Genomic DNA, 22,517 nt, shown 5'->3' with positions numbered 1-22,517 from the left:
ATATTTTGTTACTTCAGTTTGTTTTGGATTATGTATGCCTGCAGGGCACATTGAAAACCACCCTTGTGGCGATATGTCGACCCTTGGAAAATGAAATTAAAAAGAAATGAAATGACTTAATCAATATCTCTGTGAACCCGTGAGGGCTGCGAGTATGTTTGAATTCCTAGTTACATCTTAGCCCCCACACCAGTTAACTGTCGGAATGTGTCATGAACTGGCCTTAATAAACGTTGTCTGTGAGTTGTCTAACCGCACAAAGCGATCTTCCACCAGCCAAGACACAAAACGATTAAAGACTACTACAAAGACAACTGCTGTACCAACCAATCAACGTTATCTAGTCTTAATCGTTTGCATATAATTGCAGTGCGAAAGAGTATATATTTCGCTCCTCGTCTGTGCTTTTTCATTACTTCGTTTGGAAATCTTCAGACGCAACGCACATCGTGATCTGACAAGCCAGGAACAGGGTACGTACTAAGTCTGTCTTATGGTGTCTGTATGTTTTTCTTACCGGCGACCCCAGTCGAAGCGTATCATTTTTTTGTTAGCTATTTGTTTCGCAAGTTTTCGCTGTTGCTTGTGCATTTTAGGACGGATGTCGGACGACTCGGCCCAGTCTACTCGGCCCATCTCCCTAGTCAACTCGGCCCCAAAACCTCAAAGTCAACAGTTTCAAGTTGTCTGACCAAAAGACGTGGCCTGTATTAAAATCGAGTTGACCAGATTTGTGATGGGCCGAGTTGGAAATGGGCTGAGTTGTCCTGATACCTTTTAGGACCACGGGTCACCACGAATTTTAGTCGAAATGTGTGGTATCAAGACAACTCGGCACCTGGAACAACTCGGCCCCTATAGCTAGCCATTTAGGACAACTTAGAACAACTCGGCCCAAGCCCAAAAACTGACATAGATCATATCAGCAAACAGAACAGAAACTTTTTAAGATGTGAGAAATAAATCATGTTTCACTGCCAAATATTTCGTCTCAAATTTTACGGAAATTTTGAAATTCTGCAGGTCACTCGTTGAGGTTTTATAATCACGGTTGTCTCGACGCGTTTTTAAAACCTAATGTTAAAATTATAATAACCAACAAAACATAGTAAAGTGCTAAACAACCCGAGGTTGCAATAAAAACTCATTTTGTCAGTTGGATACGATCTTTGCAACCGTTATATCTGCTTGGAGATTATTTAAAATCTACTTTGTCTTTGAGGGGTTTTTTTGTACTTGTCACAAATGATACTAGGGTTCAACGACTCTATACCTCTGTCAGTAGGTCAGGTACCACTGTTACCAGACAGTTCTGTTGCAGCAGCTGTGCCTGGCCTCAGACTTCTTACGTTCATTGCCAATACATTTACCGTTACAGGACAGACATGTGGAAGATACTGGCATCAAGTCCCCGGGTTCTCCGTGAGAAAGGCTTGGCCGACTTACAGAAGCTGACAGCTGCAGTACCTGCACTTATTGCAAGATGTCAGCATTTCGAGGCAGGCCAGGGGCCGCGGTCGCCATTAATGACAAGTCTTGGTGAGTATGTTTGCATGTCTATGTCTATGTCTATGTCTACGTCTATATGTACGTATATGTTATTGTATGTGCATGTGTGTGGGTATGGGCGTGTGTATGCGTGAGTGTACATGTGTGTGAGGGAGTGTGTATCTCTTTCTCTATTTTTGGCGAAGCTCAGGGGCGAGCACAATGTTTTAGTATTGTGTGCGGTCTACAAGAATTCTAGGTATTGTACAGGGAGAGAGAGAGAAAGAGAGAGAGAGAGAGAGAGAGAGAGAGAGAGAGAGAGAGAGAGAGAGAAAGAGAGAGAGAGGGAAAGTAAAAGAGGAATACATGTAGAGCGAGCGAGTGGGAAATCTTATTGTTTTACTCGATGTTGTAGGCACCAAGCAGGACCTGAAATCACACCCCGCACATGCGCACGACCCGGCGCCCGTCGGAAAACAGCAGGTTGACGCCTCCCGGTTCCAGCAGCTGACAGACGACCTGATGCCCCGACTCGTCGATAGGAGGAACGGCCAGAAGGTAAAGTACACAGCAAGCATAATTATCTATCAACGATCTTCGAATGCCATTGGAATTGTGCGGCTTATGCTAGGGTCACATTTCCCGCCCCGGGCCCGACCGGGCTGTTTGCGGAAACGAAAAATCAAAGTGTATATCAATAGATATACCCAAGCTATGCTCTTGATGAGTTTTCGTACGTTTTGTGCGTTTCGTTGTCTTTTCTATCATATTACTACGTTCTCAAAGACTGCCCGACCGGGCCCCGGATTGGAAATGTGACCCAAACATTAGTAGTAGCCAGTGAGGAGCCAGTTTTCTGCTCTGTTGCTAGCGTTGGGGTTAGCGTTAGCCTCCATACATGTATGTCTCCATGGCGCGACCCCTTCGCCCAAAACACGGTCAGACTTCTGCTTGAAAATTACGTACCACGCCCCACAAATGTGACGCTCTAATCTCCCCTCATGTAAACTGGAAATGCCCAAGCAGTGTTGGGGCAAATATTTGGCGGAGGCATAAAGTTGACTTGACATCGGGCCTTGACGTGACAGCGGAACAACCAGCATATTTCTCACCCTGAAAAATCTCTTACTTAAAACATATATTCACCGAACCAAATAGTATATAGAGATTTAGTTAGGTCTTACAGGGAATGGTCGCATACTAGTTTTTCATCTTCGAAGAAGTTTCATGCGCCATTCTTAGTACGTAGCCAATTGTTTTGTAGATGTAAAATTTGCTAAGAACACAATTTATTACTTGCATGACGCTCACTAACCATTCTCCTAAGCAGAGCCTCGCCCGAGACCTATACATTATACATGTACCTTCAAAGGATGGTTACGCTAAACGAGGCTGAGGGTTCTTTTTTGTAGGCGTGGCCTCTAACCGGCTGTCAACCAATGGCCTAAATGTTTTCTTTAGATAAAGCCGATTCTCTGATTGGCTGACAGTTGGTTAGAGACGACGCCCACAAAAGTCGAAACCTCTTCCGTGGCGCATGGCCTGTACAATATTTTTGGCAGACCCTCCACAAGGTATATTGTACTGGCTACGGGCGACGCTCTGCGTAGGAGAATGACACTAACCAGAGATCAATGGCGGTTATACCGGCTATATAGATACAGATACAGATACAGACAGAACGTCCGGCATGTTAGGCGTAACACACCAGCTTTGCAGGCACGCGGCGCGGCAGCAGCTGGTCATATTACACCGAACGGTCTGTTACACCTAGTCTTTGCATATCTGACTGCAACCGTTCTTTAAAGCTAATTAGTGATGAAGCTCTACAGTACTTGATGACAACGAGTTCCATTCTACTACGGTTCTCGGGAAATACGAATTTTTGAACACATCAATCCTTGGCTGATAACTCTGGTACTTAAAAGCATGACTATTTCTAGTCCTCTTCTGAGCTGGCATTAGATACTTATCAGTCGGTACGTCCACAAGTTTATTAGTCATCTGTCGTTCCCGCAGGTCCAGCCTACATTCTCCGTGGAGGAGCTCCAGCGGAGGCTGAATCTGCTGCGCACGTTCATGAACACCAGTAAAATAGACGTCGTCCTCTTCACCTCCTACCACAACATTAACTACTACTGCGACTTTATGTACTGCGCCTTCGGACGGCCCTACGGGCTTGTCGTCACCATGGACAACGTGATCTCCATATCCTCAGGTACGTCACATCCGGTAAAATAATTTTTCCCAGAATGCAATAGGATGCTTGCTCTCACGTGACTATGACGTAGGTATTGTCTGCCATGCTGGTGGGTTAACTGTGACATGGATTTTGTCAATGCCAGGTCCTTTTTTAGTTATCAGAAGCTAAAAGTAAACAGAATTTCTGGACATTTCTTTCACAATCCTGTTAGCCTGAAACTTGAAACTTTGACAGCAGAGTTCTAACTTGATTTCTTGAAACCTTGCAGCCATCGACGGCGGCCAACCCTGGAGAAGAACGCAAATCGGCGAGAACGTCGCTTACACCGACTGGCAGGGCGACAACTTCTACCACGCGGTCCAAACAGAGCTGGCGGGGAAAGGCCTCATGACGCTCGGCGTGGAGTTCGACCACATGACGCTAGAGGGCTTCACCAAGCTGAACCAGGCCGTACCCGACATGCAGAAAATAGACATAGGCAAGCCCACCATGCGCATGCGCATGAAGAAGTCCGAAGAGGAAATCTCACTCATCAGGTGCGTACGTCGCATCCAGTTTAAATTTCATTTCATTTATCCAGTTGTAGACTTTCAATTCTCTTTATAGCTTCTAATGTACTTTCTCATGTCAAAATTGTGGCATGTGTTAACTAATGATAATAGTCATATTGAAGTTGAAACTTCGATTAAAATGATACAACCTATGCATGGCTGTACAAATATGCGTAGTTAAAAAGTTCTCCCCGCACCGAAGGTGCATAAGGCGGTGCCCATCTCCGTTTCTGCAGCCCTGGGCCACACAACTTTGTGCAAGCAAGGAGGTTATCCTTGGTGCAAGTCACTACGCAGGGGGCTAGTCCACTGGTAGTGTTGTGTTGTTTAACTTCCATACCCTTTCCCAAATGCTGAGTGCTAAGCAGAGAAAGCAGTATGTACTATTTTTTGAGTCTTTGGTATGACCCGGCCGGGGTTCGAACTCACGACCTACCGCATGCAAGGCGAACACTCTACCCATTAGGCCATTGCACCGGTAAATATGCGTAGTAATTGTTTGTATTGTTTTCTCCCGTGCCCACCCCATTTCCCACACTGCTGTATCTGTGGTCCCCTCTCGCTGTGGGTTGGTACAGGGAGGGCGCACGTATTGCTGACCTGGGCGGCTGGGCTGTGGTGGAGGCGCTAAGGGAGGGCGTGCCTGAGTACGAGCTGGCGAACCGCGCTACGAGCACCATGATACGAGAAGTGGCCAGGACCTACCCACATAGCGAACTCCTGAACAGTCAGTACAAACTTACTTTTTTATAGAGTGTTTGCATTCTCCAAGCAGAGGTATCGGTCGAGTAGGGTAGGAGTGTTGGGGATTTTTAACGTCTCTCTCCCTTCGTCTCTTCCGTGAAGGTAGAGAGACGTTAAAAATCCCGGACACTCCTGCCCTACTCGACCGAAATACCTCTGCTTGGAGAATAGGGTGTTTGCATGTGACGTCAAGGCCACCATATTGCATTGGCTGGTTAAACTTAGACCTATAATAGATTTGCATATGATAATGTATAATTGCCAGGGTATCATGCAAAGTTATTTAGCATGTTAATGTTAGAAGATCTTAACTAATCTCCAAGCAGATCCACGCCGGGCGCGAAAATCGTAGTATGCTGGCCAGAGAAGGTCCAGTCAGCCGGGCTGATTTGACCCTCTCTGGCTGACTGGACCTTCTCTGGCCAGCATACTACGATTTTCGCGCCCGGCGTGGATCTGCTTGGAGATTAGATCTTAACCTCCAATTGTCAAGACTGAGTTTGTTGACCCTTTTGAATCCCCCCTCAGCCTGGGCCTGGATCTCGTCAGGGGTCAACACTGACGGGGGACACAACCCTCCGACGTCACGACGCGTGCGCAGTGGGGACATTCTGTCAGTCAACACCTTCCCCATGATTGCTGGGTATGAATTTCTTTGACTTAAAAAAAAGAAAATTCGCTTTTGGAAATCGCCGATTTTACGATTCACCAGAACTCACTTTGGGTATTTAAAAGTCGACATGAAGCCGAAAGACGTCAATCAAGCTCTAGCTACAATCTATGAGATATTGGACTCTTTGGTGGACCCTACGGGGCACGGGCTTACCTACAATAAACAATTACCAAATTTCATGCTATTAGAATATTAACTTCAGCACATCCCGTAAAAACTGTTAACGTGAAGTTGACATCTCTGTATCTACGTCAGGTACTACGCCGCCCTGGAGAGGAACATGTTCCTGAACCACGCTTCCGACGCTCACCTCGCTCTGTGGGAGATCAACTGTCAAGTAAGTCTCGGGCCGCCATCTGTAGTCTCCAAGCAGACCCAACGATTCCAACTGGCAGAAGGAGTTTTTGCAATAAAACTCATACATGTATACGAGTTCGTGCATGCACCTTACCTTCATCAAAGTTCTGCCGTCTATAATCATCTGTGAATGTCCATAGTATAGTTTGCAAATGTACTTCTCTTTGTGTACTAACTTTCCCCTCTCTACCGTTGTTCCCACCTCTGTGGCTACCAGGTACACCGTCGAGGCATAGAGCTCATCCGCCCGGGAGCGCGCTGCTGTGACATAGCCACTGAGCTGAACGAGATGTACCGAGAACACGGCCTGCTGCAGTACCGCAGCTTCGGCTACGGACACTCCTTCGGATCTCTTTGCCATTACTACGGCAGGGAAGCAGGTATGAACCGAGAGATCACACTTTTTTTACCTTCAACTAGAAGGTTATGTTTTCGGGAGCATGTGTCTGTCTGTCTGTCTGTCTCTCTCTCTCTCTCGGTACTAGTTGGTAGGTCTTGATGATACCTCAAAATGATTAGATTTGGACCCCCAAGCTGCTTGCTATAGCTCTGCCAGTTTTGATATCTAGTGTTCTGGATATGCAACGTCATTATTTTCAGTGACAGATAACGCTTGTCTTATGTATTCGGACATAAACAACTTCAGCAACAAGGACGGTACCGTTTGTTGTGGCATAACTTCCCAAACTGACTGATTTACCTTGGAAAAGGGAACTTGTATATTCTTATAGCATGGCAAAAGATACGCAACTGTAGTATTAGTGAGAGGGTAGTTTTGGCGCGATCCCTGTGTAGGTTTCAACGATCTGATTCTGAATCACTTCTGATAGTAAATCTTCTTCCTACTATTCTTGTTCCCAGAACTAGAGCTGCGTGAGGACATCCCGACCGTTCTCGAGCCCGGGATGGTCATGTCCATGGAGCCGATGATCATGATTCCCGAGGGCATGCCCGGAGCGGGCGGCTACCGTGAGCACAACATCCTAGTGGTGACGGAAGACGGGGCGGAGGACATCACAGGCTTCCCCTTCGGTCCTGAACACAACATCATCAAGAAATAGCTATGTCGACTTTATACGGCATTATCATATAGCCAGATGTCGTTGACCAGTCAGAAGGCTCCATTTACGGGTCATTATTTTCCCATATTGACCCCATTCTACAGGTTTTTAATGTCCGTTAACTGACCAGTTGTTTGCCCATTAAATGTGAGAGTGTGTTTTTTATAAGCTTCATTAATATTTCCTATAAATTTGCTGATATAGATAGACATCTATAAGCAGTGATAGACAGCATTAAATCGAACTCAATGTATCAACATTCTATAAACAAGAACCCAAGATGGCCGCCTGTTTGTTATTTTGTAGAGTTAACGGGGGGCGCCCGAACATCGCACGCGCCCTAACATCGCACGGATTTTTTACTGATCTTATTTTGCATAAGTACGCCGTGTTTGTGTCCAATGGTTATGCTGATAAGGAAGGTAAATAAACCAAGTTCATGCACATAATTGTCATTTACATTCAAAACATATGTGTACATATTCATTTCTTGTTTTGTCGAAAAGTAGTATTAGATTAAGACAAGGTTTTATGCTAATTAATCAATTAGGTCCTGTTGTTTTAGGTAATGTTGCTCGTGGGGAGTAACTGTTTTTGGCGTATATTATTACCTGGATATCAGCTTTCATCAACGTATATCATAATTCTCTTAACCTTTTTGGGTTGTATGCTGGCAAAAGTACATCTCGGTCGCAAACAGAAACAGCAAGTTGAACACAGACAAACCCAGCTGCAGGCAGGTGGAAAGTAAGACACCAGAGAATGGCTACATTCAGAGACACAACTACAACTGTTGTATTCTCTCCTCTTCAACTGACACACACTCGTACAAGACTAGGGTTTCATGTATACATTTCTACTAATTGCCTCAGTATATATATGACATTTGTAAGAAAAATACTCTTGAGTCTAAGATGTTACTTAATGATCTTCTGACATTGATAATAACTTAATGTTAAGTAAAAGCTGACAGATACAATGTTTCTATATGATTAACAGAATCCATTCCAACTTAATGTGTTAAACTATAATTATACATGTACATGTATAGTACACTGGGTGCTACACAAACACACAACACATAAACATAACCTGCACAGTGTACCAGAACTATGGAATGCTTCATATCAACACAGCACCAATCGAGATGCTATTGCACAATTTACATTTTCATTACCATTAAGCTGGCCCTTACTGATTAGGCCATTGAGAAATACATTAATTTTCCAGTTAATTCATGAAAACTTCACTATGAATGATAGTACACAATTTGCAAATTTATTTGGTACAGCATCTTATATCATCATTTTACATCTACATGTACCTACATGTAGCACAAGTCTGAGTCAATTTACTTGTGTGGGTCCTATATGCTACATGTATTATATATTTTTGATTTGAGATGGTACAACAGTAGCTGTTGCCTGACAAAAATACATTTTACCAAAAATATTGTCACCTACACTAGGATGACTTATCAAAACAAAAACATACCGAATGCAACAAGTACACATGTGCAGCTACATACATTGTGTATACTCTCTTGTACGGTTGAACTGCTAGTTTTGATGGACAGACGGGATCCGTATCTTTCACGTGTCCACCTTAAGCTTCTTGTGAGTCTCTCTCTCAGCTTTCTTTCTCTCATATCTTCCCTTCCCTTCCTCGAATCTTGACCTCTCATCATCTGTGGTTACCTGTGAAGGGATAGATAGACAGTTTAAGGACTAACTGAATCTATGTTGTATGGGTGAGAACTTGACTTTGTGGTACATTTAGCATAACATAGTATAATGCTTCTAAACCAAAACTTTTAGTTTCCTTTGATAACCTGATAACTAGTTGTGACCGCTAATCTAGACCACTTCAAACCTGTGCAGACAGTTCAAGAATGTCCGCACGGCCCGACTGACTCATTCCTCCCCTGGACCCTTAGAAATTTGAGTTGCCAGTCCAAACCGGTACAGACTGGTTCCAACTGGCAAATTTCTACAGAGGTAGCGTCTGTGTGGCATAGTGGCAGAGCATCCGGCTATGAACCAATGAGACCCAGGTTCAATCTCCAGTGAAGTACCCAGACATGTCCGGACATGGACCCAGACGTTGTGCCCTTGGGAAAGGCACTTAACACATATTTCCCATGTCCTAAGCCCAGAAATAGGGTTTGGGTTGGCGTTAGGAAGGGCATCCAGCCGTAAAAACTCTTGCTACAAAAAAGACTTGCACTTGATGAGGAGTTCTGGGGCTCCCCCATCCATGTGTAAGCACGTCCAACCCCCATATCATGGGGAATAAAAGACGTAAAATTGGATAGAGAGAGAGAGAGAGAGGTAGCTAAGTACGAAATTAACGTTCATTGTATATATATCATGCAGAACCTTCCATACAGACATCACCTTACCTTGAGAGGAGGGATGGGAATGGGTTTCCCGTCAGCCCCCAGTGACACAAACGTAAAGAACGACGTCACCGCCCGCTCCTTGGTCACGCCCCCGCTGGTCATCTTCTCCAGGTCCACGGCTACCTCAATCTCCATCGTTCTGCACAGGCAGGAGAAATTAGTCACTTCAGACCTATGAGTACTGTGACAGTCCTATTTTCTGAACTGCACAAATGTTCTCTGTTCATTTTGTATGTCACAGGGTAGATCTTGGGAAGACGAAGGTCAAGGTCAATTATGGGCCTCCTAGCAGATTACCATGTTCAAGGAGTTTTCAATAAAGGCCATATCAATCTAATTTCTAAGAGCGAGGGAGTGGATGGGAGGGAAAAAAAGAAAAAGAAACAGGCATGTTGTGAACATGTGATACACCCAAAGTCAATATACCAGGCTGCAGCTGGTTAACATTTCAAACAATAAATCTAGAACTTTTTAAAATTATGAAAGGCCACACCTATTTAATTTCTTGGAAAACGGATTTTAATTTTCCCCAAAAAAAAATTTTAGAAAAAAAAATTCATGAAAACAGAAGGCTGTCCCAGTTCTTTTTTGGAAAATAAAAATCTGTTAACCAAGAAATTTAATTGGTGTGACCTAATGATGAATGTGAAAGATGAATACATTGAATATTATTGAGCTCCCAAAAAGAAATAGCAATTGTCTCCATAGGGTCTTATGGGAGGATGATAGCTGGGATTGATTAAGGGAAGAAAGGAAGGGGAAGATCACTAACATATTTGATGGCGAGGTATATTTCAAGGAGGTATGAGATCTTGGATCCCGCGTTCCCACCTGCTGCTTGTGAAGGTGATCCTGCCCATGAGGTGCATCAGGCTTCCCTTCGGTACCGGGCGATGGAAGTTTGTTGCCTCGATGGACGCCGTCACCACGCGGTTCTTGGCATGCCGCGCCGCCGTGATGCCCGCAACTTCATCCATTAGCTTCAACGTGCAACCTGAAGAATAAGAACAAAAAAATAGTCTAAGTACCAAAGTTATCAACCAAGGATCGATGTGTTCAAAAATTTGTATTTTCCTTGAACTATCGTAGAGAGGAACTCGTTGCCATCATCTGTAGGAGCATCCTCACTAAATAGCTTTAAAGAGCCCTTCCAGTTAGACATGCAAAAGTTAGGTGTGACAGGTTGTTCGGTGTAATATATTAAGCCACTACTGTCGTGCCGCGTTCCTGCAAAGCTGGTTTGTTAAACTGAAGAGTGGTTGTACCGGCTATATCAAATCTAGATAGATATATACAGAAGCTGGTATGTTACACCGATGGGCAGTTATACAGGCTATACAGGCACAGAAGTTGGTATGTTACACCGATGGGCAGTTATACCGGCTATACAGATACAGAAGCTGGTGTGTTACGCCGGCTTTACAGATACAGGTACAGATACCTCCGGTGGCGAATCCATGGATGGCTGTGTCAGACGGGTTCACCAGATGGATGAGGGAGGACTGGGAGTAGCGGACGGTGTGTGGCTCCGCCTCCAGGTCCATGGGTCGATGCTCGATGACGTTGTTCATCACATGATCATTCTCCTCTCTGTGCACCTGTGGAGAAAGGAGAGATTAAAAAAAAAGCAAAAAAGGAAAGTTATCTTGATCCAATTTAGCTCACTGAAGAGATAATCTTCCACTGGTTGTGACAGAGGAAAGTTATCTTGATCCAATTTAGCTCACTGAAGAGATATTCTTCCACTGGTTGTGACAGAGGAAAGTTATCTTGATCCAATTTAGCTCACTGAAGAGATATTCTTCCACTGGTTGTGACAGAGGAAAGTTATCTTGATCCAATTTAGCTCACTGAAGAGATATTCTTCCACTGGTTGTGACAGAGGAAAGTTATCTTGATCCAATTTAGCTCACTGAAGATCTATTCTTCCACTGGTTGTGACAGAGGAAAGTTATCTTGATCCAATTTAGCTCACTGAAGATCTATTCTTCCACTGGTTGTGACAGAGGAAAGTTATCTTGATCCAATTTAGCTCACTGAAGAGATATTCTTCCACTGGTTGTGACAGAGAAGACAGACACTATGTACAGTTTTTTACAGGCCTAGGTTCATTGAAGCAGGGAAATTCCTTTAGCTCTTTTCGACAAGCACAGCTCTGTCTGCTGTGTCGGCTTGTATGTTGAGGTCTTCCTCTATGTTATCTACATTATGTTATATACTTTATCTACTTGTAAACACATGGACTTATGGATATGTGCCATATTACTGGTCAAAATACACTATACACAAATGTACTGCACACCTTCTGGTAGTCGTATCTCTTCTGTCCGGCCTCCTCCGCCTCCTGCGATGAGTAGATCATCGGTGGGACCTCGGCAACTCCTTTGCTCACAGTAGAGACGGGAACGTACCTACAGGGTAAAAGGGTCAAGCTAATGTGAAAGGGAAGAAGCTGGGATTACATTCACTGGAGGAAATGGCAGTAGCCGCACAAGACCGCAACCTTTGGAGGAGAAGTATCCGAAGCCAAGTTGACCTATGCAACAAAGTTGCGGGAGGATCTAAGGTCTAAGGTAAGGTAATGTGAAAGGTAGTCTCGGAGCCTTATTTTAGAGGCCGATAACACATGAAGGCATCCAAACATCAAAGATCTCTACCTCCACAGAGACAGCAGATGGTTTGAGTGTGGGGTTAAACTTTAAGAGGTGGTGCACATCCGATTTGCTCCCCACCCTTAAACCATGAACCAAGGCCACCACTGCCTTCCCTAACATGTCCTTTGAGGCAGACTCCCAGGTCATGTGACTACCCCTCCGAGCTGAAGAAAGATGGTGGATGTCTTCTGAAAACTTTTCACCAGCACTCTTATTTGTTGTGAGTAATAACGGTTTGATATTCTATGGAACATACCAGAGAGCTGCCTTGTTGGTCAGCCGTTTGCTCCCCTTGAGGACATTCTCGGCCCACACATGAACCTGGACTTCCAGGGAGTGGGGACCGGTGTAGGTCACATCGGCCTGAAGCTGGGCAACTTCACCTTGGGGAGCAAAAATGGATATATAACGTTAGTATTAGTAGTCAAGTTCAAGGGAAATAGGGACACTGGCATAGATTTATTAGAAAATTGCCTTTCCAAGTCTTACAGAACAGCATGAGAAAAGTATTTAATGAATGTTTTGAATAAAGGCTTTCAGTGGAAGTTTGAAAGAATGAGAAAAAGAAAGGGACAGAAAGAGAGGGAGAGAAAAGAGAAAGAAAGAAAAAGAAAAAAAAGGAAGGAAGGGATGAAGGAAAGAAGGAAGAAAGGAAGAAAGAAAGGAAGAAAGGAAGGAAAGAAAGGGATGTTAGGAAGGAAGGAAGGAAGGAAGGAAGGAAGGAAGGAAGGAAGGAAGGAAGGAAGGAAGGAAGGAAGGAAGGAAGGAAGGAAGGAAGGAAGGAAGGAAGGAAGGAAGGAAGGAAGGAAGGAAGATGTACACACCTACATGCATTGGCTGCAGGAAGTCCATCCGCTCTATCCTGACCAGGCTGGGAGCGCACGGGTCCCGGCCCTCCTCCCCTGCGTAACGGTTACAGTGGCGCGCCCCGACGATGATGCCCGCCTCCTCTATCATCTTCAGGATGTTCCCGCCGTGGACGTTTCCCGAGATGTTGGCGTCGTCAGGACGCATGATGCGACTCACGATGGCTGGCGACGTGCTACAAGCGGCCATCTTGCTCCTGTTGGTTCTATCACTAGTGGAAAAGGGACGGTGTGTTGTTGTGGTACTAGGCCCGAGAAGCTTCTCAAAAACAAATCTGCAAACAACAATATTTTACAGGTCAATCTATGAAAGTAACACGATGATAGAATAAGAACATATTCCCTTTTCGTTCAACGGCCCCAAATCTTTGCCAAGCAATATTTTAGTAACTATTGAAATCACCCAACTTGCAAAATGGCGTGCCCTTGGACAAACACTGATTTCTTCACTTGACTCAGGTGGAAATGAGTACCTAGCTTTGGTTGGAGACGTCCCTTGGATATGATGTTAGATGGTGGTCCCGTGTGTGAGGAGACCCACACCTTGAGCACATTACCCTTTAAGACCCCACCACACTTTTTGAAAAGAGTAGGGGTCCTTTCTGGTGTGAGTGGATCGAACCTAAGTAGTATACGGTATATAGGCTACAGAATCTTTATAATACTAAGTTGAAGGTGGTAGTCTGAAAAAGAAAGAGGAAGAACTTGTTGGCATCATATAAATCGTAGGTACCCTATACCCACATTATCTGATTACTAGTACTACCAGGGCTCCTACATTCGATACCCTGAATTCAGGGTAGCGAGTGTAGGAGCCCCAGTAGTTATTATCGGATGGCACCCATGGCCAGGCTAAACCCATGGTCACATCAAACATACACAGAGAGGGGAGGGGGGCGGAGCGTCGACCGTTATAAATCTATCCTTAACGCAAATAAGACTTATGTGTGAATCTCAGAAGATGCTCGCTTACCTGCGATTACCTAGGATGAAGCGTGACGACCGGTGAAGCTGTGACAACTTGAGGAGTCCGAACAGAATGGTCTCCATCCACCCAGCTGAGTGTGGAACTGGTGAGGATGTGCAACCGGAAGTGACCGTAAGGACGTTGACCGTATGACCGTATGACCTTATGACGTCAGGGTTGTCTCGTGCTTCTTCACTACTGTAAAAGTGGAAATGTTTCCGGCAGTTTTAAATAATGTTCGCAGTTTTCGTGGTGACTTCTTCACAGGAAAATTTTGGTCTGTCTTCTGCCCGCCTGCTCCATTCTTTAAACGGCGAACTTAAAACAGCGAAATTCAATACCAGTGAATAATTCCCCCTTTACAGTAACGTTATATTAACTCACGTATTGAAGATGAAATACATTTCTTACTAGACTGTGTACTGTATGAAAAAGAACGTCAGTCATTGTTCAAATCAATTCAGCTTTACAAGAGATGTAAGACAATATCAAAACAAAATACTTTTAGATACTTGCACAGATGTTAATGTAATAGAAGAAATATGTAATTATGTCGCCATATGTATTAAAAAGAGAGAAGAAGCCGCTAGAAACTAGTTATACAGTAGGACATTTAGCATAGTGCTTAGTATTGTATTAGACATTAATGTTAACGTTATTCTCATTATTCTTATTATTCTATTCTCAACTACTCCATGTATGGCCCCATGTGGCCTCCAGTGCATTTATCCCCCTGGGGAATGAACATGCAATAAAGATTATTATTATTATTATTATTTCAGTTCGCCCCATGGGCCCATCGGCGGAAAGAAAACGGGACATGATCATATTAAAGAAGGTCACAATCTTCCCCATCAACCTCTGCTTGGAGAGTATATTTTAGAGTGTAAGTTACCATAAAATATCCTGCATCATTTATAAATGGGACAAATTGTTGACAAATTTTGCGACAAAATGAAAAAAAAAATCAATCCTGGCAAACGTTTTGAATATTATATTTAGCAGAATCATCATCATCAAATTATAACAGTTAGTCTCCATTAGACTCAGACTGACTGCGCTGGCCGAAAAAAAATAGCAAAACGCGAGCTTTAATACTTCACTGGCAAATTTGGCTAATTTTAATATTTGACACTATTATACATACAGCCAGGATAGTCAATCTTTAATACATCACTAGCTCAGTGCAAGGAAGGACATTATATCTTATATATGTCCTTGCTCAGTGATAATCCAGATCTTACCTTAGTGATTCTCTGCTCCTCAGATGATCCTTGCCGAATTGCTCTGGAGTGGGGCACAGTGATGGTGAAGATGTCAGCGCTTTTTCGAAGAAATCACACGTAAATCCTGTTGCGACAAACCTCTGATCTGAGATCATCCGGCTCTGTCAAGGGCGCTGTGAGACTGGTGCGCGTGAGGGGAGACACGCGTGTATATTGTATGTGACGCAACTATCAGCGCATGCGTCGATGGAGGCAACTGGATTTGTATTTGGAAACTAGAGTGGAACACATCCAAAATTATATCCAGTTACTCGATTGCTGTTTTTTTTTGGCGTATCTTGGGAGTTTAGGGGTGGCTGCCTTTGAGTTTGATAGGATCAAGGAGGTTAAAATAGACTCGAAAGAATGGACCTTTCTCCACTGAGGGTTGTCTTTACCCCCCATGAGATAGTTGAGTGATCGTCAGCATGTTGTTTCATCTACATCTATGCATGCATCGGCATTTGCTGGGAAAAGTTGCGTCATCCCTGTGACGTCACACGATGGGTCATCCTGGTGACGTCACACATACGTCATCATCATCATCAAAATGGCGTCGGTAAGTACGAAACTCGAATTTTTCTGCCCTAAAATCGTCTTATTTGCCAGACGAGACGCAAACTATGTATATTTAGCCCCATATTTTGTGACATTAGTTCGTATAGCATGATATATTCAGAATTCCGCAAGTATAGACCCAACCGTGGCGTAGTAAAAAGGCAGGATGTTGCGCGTGTAACTGTAAGTCGAAAAATAATTTGTGTGAAAACTGAAAACACTCCATGCCCGACCCTAAAAAAATATAGTTATAGAAGTGACGCCGCGGATTTATTTGGGAACATCCACATGTTTCCTCTGCAAAGTACTGTACCACCACCACCAAATTACTGTACTATATAATGATTTTATTACTTGTACAGCTTCTGCTGTAGTTTGTTCGAACCCTTACTGGGGGAGGGGGGTAAAACTGATTTTTACTCCGGGAAGGAGGATGACCTCCTTCTGGGAGTATTGGGAATGCATTTGTTTGCGCGTTCGCGGCTATAACTCACGATCCCGTTGTTGCATTGGTGTGTAACTTGGCATATCGTTTGCCTGGTTCGGCGTGGTGATGCACAATAGCTTTGTTACACCATAACTACTTTAAACGTCAATCCAATATCGTTATTGCACCCCTATAATTAATGCTATGTCCCACTGCCCTGCCATAGGGACCATGTTATAATCCGTTATGCATGACTGGAATACTTCAGGCAGATACAGGGTATAAATCTTCCTTACTTGCTGTGATCGTATAGTCACTGTTACATTGAAAAATAGACAACGTGCATCACCACACGCAACCTAGCAAACGATATACCAAGTTACATACCAATGCGGCAACGGGAATTGTGAGTTTTAGCTGCGAACATGTGCACAGTGACCTCCAGTCTGTGTATTAAGTATACCGTGTCCACTCGCAACTCGCATACAGTATGTGCGCACGGGACGGACGATGCACTTTTACGCACAGTGTGAAAATGGGAAATCTCTGGACCTTCAAACTCACCACACTTGTAGTTTATAATACGGAGGCTGTGACAATGTAAAAAGTTTACGCAGGGGATGAAAGATTGTTGAGAAATATCTCTCAGAAAAGTGCGCGCGCCAGTGTCACTTCCGGGTGGTTAGATCCGGTGACCTTTGACCTTCGTGAAATGTTACGATAATGTAAATTAGCCTCTTTTATTGCAAATAGCTTGATAGCTATAGATCAGGCCGGCCTGCAATAAATTGTGGAAAGAGGATTTACTGCATATTTGTGATTTCTGATACATCTTAGTTGTAAGGCTGAATGGTTCGTTGATAATTGAAAAGGGGCTATCTAACGTTAGATCTAACTTTGTGACTTTTCCCGGAATTTCTAGATCCCATCTATACCATGCTGTAAAAACATACTTTTCAGCAGGTTGACCACTCCTGTATTGAAAGAAAAAGATAAACAAACACTTTTTCTTTACTTGCTCTAAAACACTACTTGGACTGAGCAGAGATGCAATTTGTGTGGGTCAATACTTGTACATACTATAAATACTTCACGGAGAATTGTGTCCTACGGACTCTTGTTTTTCCTTGTGTCTACCTCTGTCTATGACTTATGAGATGGTAATTTTAGGCAATTAAAATTACTAACAACATACAGCAGTGGTCTTTTAACGTGTGTGAGGGTCTGTTTGCTTCGGGTGAGCTATACTTTGTTTCAGGCTTTGTGTGTGCAAAGAGGTTATACTATAACTATATGTTATAGTCTGTGCGTATGTGTGTGTGTAAGGGGTGAAGTCTGCCATCTCTAATTGCCTTGTTCTGTACAGGCTTCCAGCAGCACATGCTTGTGTTGTGTGTGTGTGTGTGTGTGTGTGTGTGTGTGTGTTTTTTTGTGTGTGTGTGTGTGTGTTTGTGTGTGTGTGTGTGTGTGTGTTTGTGTGTGTGTGTGTTTGTGTGCATGCTTGTGTATGTAATCTGACTGCTCTGTTCTTCAGGCTTCTTGCAGCACAGAGCCGTCCTCCTCAGGGTCCATGTCAGCAGCGGAGAGAAGAGCCCAGCGCATGGCCAAGCTACAGGAGCTCAGTCTCAAGAGGGTGAGATGTCATCTTGCTATGTTAATCCTTTAGTTTTAATCCAGTCTTAGGTCATACTGATTTCAAGTGATGCTTATGTGGATTGCATTCCAAAACTGATCTTAATGTGAGCATAGGAAAAAAATGGAAGATGAAGATCATGTTTGTTACCTCTGGAAAGGAGGTATACCCCCAACAGGGTTACTGTTCTTGGTCGTGTTTAAATTTGGTTGTGTTTGTATTATTTTCTTGGCTGTGTTTTATAGTGTTCATGTCTAATTCCATTGTAATGTCGTGTCCTTATCAGTAGAGCTAGCTCTTTGTAATAGCCACAGGCTAGTTGGGCAGCCCTGGCTGTGTGTGCTGAACAGCCAAACCAATAAATAAATGAATAAAAAAAATAAACAAAAAGAAAATGGTTATGTTTGTATGTTTGAGGTTTGAAATCGTTTATTTCCTTGTTTTAGAATGAGGCCAGGAAGCTGAACCACCAGGAGGTTGTGGAGGAGGATCGTCGGAACAAACTTCCCGCCAACTTCGAACAGAAGAGGAAAAGGGAAGAGTGGAAGGAGGAGGATGAGAAAAAAAGAAAGGTACTCAGAATTTATTCTTGTTTGGCTTTGTTTTATTTGCTAGCAAGTCTTCCTTTTTTCAACAGGGGACATACAAATGTCTATACATTTGTATTTCAACATTGTTGTCAACATGCAATTAGCCTACGGGCATACAAATGTCTATACATCTGTATTTCGACATTGTTGTCAACATGCAATTAGCCTACGGGCATGAATTTGCAATAAACTATTACTATAAGTATATTATTGGTAGTTCTTGAGAAAATGACAGCGGAGACTGGTATTCGACCGGTTTCGACTTTATTGTCTTTTTCAAGAATATTACTACAGTCAAACCTGTATTAGCGGTCACCTTTGCATAGCGGCCACCTGCCCATAGTGGTCACTTTTTGTCGGTCCCTTGGATTTTTCCCATTGACATAAGCATTAAAATTAGGCTATAGCGGCCACCTGTCCAACGCGGTCGCGGCCAGACGATTTTCGGTCCCGCGAGTACAGTAACACTGCCGATAACGGTCACGGCGCGCCGGTAGAAGCCGCATCGCCACCGCACGCCGGGTTCAAAATCTTCATTTTTTCACGCAGTTATCAAATTTATGCGGCCTCAACTGGATAGGATCATAATAAAGAAAACCAGAATGTTTTATCTTTGTTAGAAAATCCATGGTTGGTTTGACGCGAAGTCAAGTATAGTTTTCTTCACATGGCTTGCGTTTGTACATCGTGGTAAAATTGACAATTTCTGTGCATTTCGACTGGACAAATATTACGGCAGCCTTTTGGAAAATACAACCCACACATGTACCTGATGCGGTAAGTTCGTGAAATGTTTGAATGCCGGCCCAATTTCCATTTTCACCGGGAATTCATTCAAATTGTGCTCAAAACGTGTTTCGCGCAATTTTCAAAATGGCGCTGATACAAACTGGATAGGTAGCATCATAAAGGTCAACGGAAGACACCACTGTTACGGAGGTATAATATACTAAATTTATTTTGCTGCAAAGTATGACTGAGGATAATAACTAAACCAAAGGCTTCAAAATGAATGTGGATAATACTACTATGATGTAAAATTTGGGCTGTTGCAATTTTCTGAAAAGACAAAAAGCCCTCAAAAGAGCGACCTTCTTCTGAGTACCCTATTAGCATAATGGCAGATGCTGATCAACACAAGCCACAACAAGAGACTGAGGAAAATTGTCGCCACGATTTTATGTTTGAAAACGGTCGAAAACGAACAGTAAGTGACAACTGAGCAACATGTATTTTGTTCTTAACTAACTAGGAGTAAAAGAACAACAATCGAACTTCTAAAATGTGCCTTACCTGTTAACATGTGTACTGTACGGTGAATAAATGTATCTCAGTGGGTACTGAAAATATGTGTCACTCGTGGTGAATTAATCGACATTTTCTCCATAGCGGCCACCTGTTCTTAGCGGCCAGTTTTGGCCAGTCCCTTGAGTGACCGCTATAGACAGGTTTGACTGTATAAGTATAAACACTCTGATCAAACCAAAGTACTAGTACATGTATAGTTACTCTGCTAGGTTGTATTTTATTATACAAAAAAGAGAAAATTATACAAAGTATTACAGTATTGCAGTAACCTAGAGTCCACTACAAACGTCCGCTCCCACTAAGAAGAACTCCAGGCTAGTATTGCAGACATATTCCCCCATCTTGAAAATAGTGTAGTACATTGGTCTATGACAGGTTAATCAATGTGGTGGTTGTTGTTGTTTTGCAGGAAGCTGAAGAGAGGGGTGAAGACTATAACAGGTTAACCAGTGTGGTTGTTGTTGTTATGTTTGCAGGAGGCTGAAGAGAGGGGTGAAGACTATGACAGGTTACGCATGTTGGAGTGGACAGCGGAGGAGGTTGAGAAATGGGAGAGAAAGAAGAAGAAGAAGAACTCAGATCCTGGATTCTCAAGTAAGTCTCCATGATGTGAATAGATACTAAAAGGGGAAATGTTTATTGTGAGGTAGGGAGAAAATGTAGTGTTTGCGGTGGTTTTAAAATCTAAGTTCCCTGGTGTAACTGCCATTTGCTGTAAAATGGGAAAGAGGCCAAACTCAGTACTTTGAACAGTGGATTCACTCATTCGTTAAGAAAGACAAGTTCCCCAGTGAAAAAAATTGGGTGAGACTTAGATTTAAGGGCTCCCGTGTCGTCCGACACATGAGGTAGTTAGGTCGGCCCAGCAGGCACCGTCAGCAGCCATCCTCCTTATCATGTCCTTCCAGCTCATGTCGACAACTTGGGGGTCCCTCTCGGTTTCTGTCTCAACTGTGAGCCCATTTCGTAATGACTTCTTCCAAGTGAACAGTTGTATCAGTATGTGGTATCATGGAAGCTCATCTGTGTTGGTAGTAATCATGATACAGTGCTAAACTTTCTTCCAACACTAAGGTATTCACGGATCGAATTTTCAACAACCACTGTTGTTCTTCAGGATCAATAATGACCAATCACTTCCAAACAAAAACTCGCGAGAGTTACAGACACTTGACTTTATTGACACATACACATGTATTTTTACGGATACGTGACGTCAGCAATTGGTCAAACGTGTCAGGAAGTTTATAACTCCCAGTTTGGTCATTATTGATCCTGAAGAAGGCGACAGTGGTCGTTGAAAATTTTATCCATGAATACCTTTAATTTAGTGTTGGAAGAAAGTTTAGCACTGTATTAAAGTTGTATATCTTCATGCCATTAACTGTACCTTTATATTTTCCCACAGCGTATGAAGCCGCGGGACTCAGACAGTACCAGGCTCTGACTAAGAAGATGAAACCAAACATGGAACACTACCAGCAACAGAAGGAGAAAATGTGAGCACTGCAGATACACTTCATGTGTCTATTAATCAGGGTTTTTTTTATTACACAAAATCATTAAAAGAATTGTTCTTTCATTGATAAGAAAATCCATTCACTGTGACAAAGAAATAGTCTTGTTTGTTTCTTTGTTTGTATTGCCTGCCCGATAAACTTCCTAATGGCGAACACACCAGGTTTGTACTGAAGAGTACAAGCTGCATATCCGGACAGAGCTGATGTACGTACATTTTTGACTGATGATCTCCAGTCTTTGTCAAGGAATGAGAAATACATGTTTGTGTTGTTGTATGCAGGGGTGAGAAGTTCTACCCTGACATGAACACTCTGGTTGATGTAACGAGGAAGGACCCTGAGGAGGCGGTGGACAAACTAGTGGCAGATGTTGAGAAACAGTGAGTGGCATTTCATTGGCTCCTTTTCGACAAGCATAATTAACCAAGGCTAAGAGTAAGACCAGCGACCCTTTCCTGTAGTAATTTGTACAAATGGAAATATTTGACAGACATGCAGCCACTTTGTCATTGACCAAACAGCTAATTGCCATGTTGGTTGAACTGCTGATTGTGATGGACAGTCAGGATCTGTCTACTCTATGTAGTACTGTAAATCCATTTGATATTGTAGTCAGTAATTCTAGCGGTTGGGGGGAGAGGAAGTACTTCACGGCATTTAATTCTAACGGCGGGAATTCAGTTCTTGCCTCAACAGGAAGAGTATCAAATATTTGCAATGATTACATTTTTTTGATAGTGGCTGTGAAAGTCACTAGAATTAAGTCACCATTAACAAATCTAGAATTACACTAACTCCTTTGTCCCTACAGGATTGACAAGAGAGCCAAGTTCAGCAGAAGGCGCGGCTTCAATGATGATGCGGACATCGACTACATCAACGAGCGGAACATGCGCTTCAACAAGAAGGCGGAGCGCTTCTACGGGAAGTACACGGCAGAGATCAAACAGAACCTGGAGAGGGGAACCGCTGTGTAGACTCTGCGGCCATGGCGTTCTGTTATCGTCTGATATTCTTGTAAACCTCTTAGACTATGGCTGTGTACCTTAAACGTAACATCAGGTACAGGAGTCGGTTACAGAGGTTAAGGTACAGGTCTGGACCTGTGTAGAGCCATGGTCATCATGTTTTCTCCTTTTCTGATGATATTCTAAATATTGTAAACCCTGTTCTACCAGGGTGTTCTTTGGGGTTTCCCATGCAAAAACAGGTTGTCTAGTTTCTTTTTTTTTCTCAGCGTACAGCAAATAC

At 43.3% G+C, this 22,517-nt stretch overlaps 3 protein-coding genes across 6 annotated transcripts; 2 read left to right on the top strand and 1 right to left on the bottom strand.

The window, feature by feature from the left end:
* Nucleotides 1-341: 341 nt before the first annotated feature.
* Nucleotides 342-7,545, top strand: LOC136429872 (creatinase-like). Of its 2 annotated transcripts, none has more exons than XM_066419954.1 (10): nt 342-473; nt 1,379-1,539; nt 1,904-2,046; nt 3,508-3,706; nt 3,960-4,227; nt 4,821-4,969; nt 5,515-5,629; nt 5,915-5,996; nt 6,234-6,396; nt 6,878-7,545. In XM_066419954.1, the coding sequence occupies exons 2-10, from the start codon at nt 1,386-1,388 to the stop codon at nt 7,075-7,077; spliced, it is 1,473 nt and encodes a 490-aa protein (XP_066276051.1). In that variant the 5' UTR covers nt 342-473; nt 1,379-1,385; the 3' UTR covers nt 7,078-7,545. The 2 variants fall into 2 exon arrangements, with proteins under 2 accessions (XP_066276051.1, XP_066276059.1); XM_066419962.1 differs by having other exon boundaries at nt 367-469; nt 1,378-1,539.
* Nucleotides 7,546-7,844: 299 nt separating this feature from the next.
* On the bottom strand, nt 7,845-15,612 carry LOC136429880 (cytosolic acyl coenzyme A thioester hydrolase-like). Of its 2 annotated transcripts, XR_010754825.1 has the most exons (10): nt 15,210-15,612; nt 13,972-14,163; nt 12,957-13,273; nt 12,389-12,515; nt 11,781-11,889; nt 10,920-11,076; nt 10,310-10,472; nt 9,479-9,617; nt 8,604-8,774; nt 7,845-8,397 (listed from the first exon to the last, which is right to left on the bottom strand). XR_010754825.1 is itself a non-coding variant. In XM_066419976.1 (9 exons), exons 1-9 carry the CDS (start codon nt 15,344-15,346, stop codon nt 8,670-8,672), a joined length of 1,446 nt encoding a protein of 481 aa, XP_066276073.1. In that variant the 5' UTR covers nt 15,347-15,612; the 3' UTR covers nt 7,845-8,669. The 2 variants fall into 2 exon arrangements, 1 of the variants encoding a protein (XP_066276073.1); XM_066419976.1 differs by having other exon boundaries at nt 7,845-8,774.
* A 60-nt stretch (nt 15,613-15,672) lies between these two features.
* LOC136429906 (pre-mRNA-splicing factor syf2-like) lies at nt 15,673-22,433 on the top strand. 2 transcript variants are annotated; one of them, XM_066420060.1, is made up of 7 exons: nt 15,673-15,789; nt 17,750-17,848; nt 18,295-18,420; nt 20,223-20,340; nt 21,155-21,245; nt 21,548-21,646; nt 22,078-22,432. In XM_066420060.1, the coding sequence occupies exons 1-7, from the start codon at nt 15,781-15,783 to the stop codon at nt 22,241-22,243; spliced, it is 708 nt and encodes a 235-aa protein (XP_066276157.1). In that variant the 5' UTR covers nt 15,673-15,780; the 3' UTR covers nt 22,244-22,432. The 2 variants fall into 2 exon arrangements, with proteins under 2 accessions (XP_066276157.1, XP_066276146.1); XM_066420049.1 differs by lacking the exon at nt 15,673-15,789 and adding an exon at nt 15,882-15,965 and having other exon boundaries at nt 22,078-22,433.
* Nucleotides 22,434-22,517: the final 84 nt, after the last annotated feature.

This window comes from Branchiostoma lanceolatum, chromosome 1, assembly GCF_035083965.1.
Source record: "Branchiostoma lanceolatum isolate klBraLanc5 chromosome 1, klBraLanc5.hap2, whole genome shotgun sequence".
Lineage (NCBI taxonomy): Eukaryota > Metazoa > Chordata > Leptocardii > Amphioxiformes > Branchiostomatidae > Branchiostoma > Branchiostoma lanceolatum.
Note: the sequence above shows the minus strand (reverse complement) of the source record. Positions and strands in the feature narration are given on the sequence as shown.

Coding starts and splice junctions, on each gene's coding strand:
- LOC136429872 (XM_066419954.1), top strand. CDS start 1,386: ATGTGGAAGATACTGGCATCAAGTCCCCGGGTTCTCCGTGAGAAAGGC. Junction 1,540..1,903: donor GCCATTAATGACAAGTCTTG/GTGAGTATGTTT, acceptor TCGATGTTGTAG/GCACCAAGCAGGACCTGAAA. Junction 5,630..5,914: donor ACCTTCCCCATGATTGCTGG/GTATGAATTTCT, acceptor TATCTACGTCAG/GTACTACGCCGCCCTGGAGA.
- LOC136429906 (XM_066420049.1), top strand. CDS start 15,897: ATGATATATTCAGAATTCCGCAAGTATAGACCCAACCGTGGCGTAGTA. Junction 15,966..17,749: donor AAAGGCAGGATGTTGCGCGT/GTAACTGTAAGT, acceptor TCTGTTCTTCAG/GCTTCTTGCAGCACAGAGCC. Junction 20,341..21,154: donor CTCAGATCCTGGATTCTCAA/GTAAGTCTCCAT, acceptor ATTTTCCCACAG/CGTATGAAGCCGCGGGACTC.
- LOC136429880 (XM_066419976.1), bottom strand. CDS start 15,346: ATGATCTCAGATCAGAGGTTTGTCGCAACAGGATTTACGTGTGATTTC. Junction 14,164..15,209: donor AGGAGCAGAGAATCACTAAG/GTAAGATCTGGA, acceptor CCACTTTTACAG/TAGTGAAGAAGCACGAGACA. Junction 8,775..9,478: donor TTCCCATCCCTCCTCTCAAG/GTAAGGTGATGT, acceptor ATCCCTTCACAG/GTAACCACAGATGATGAGAG.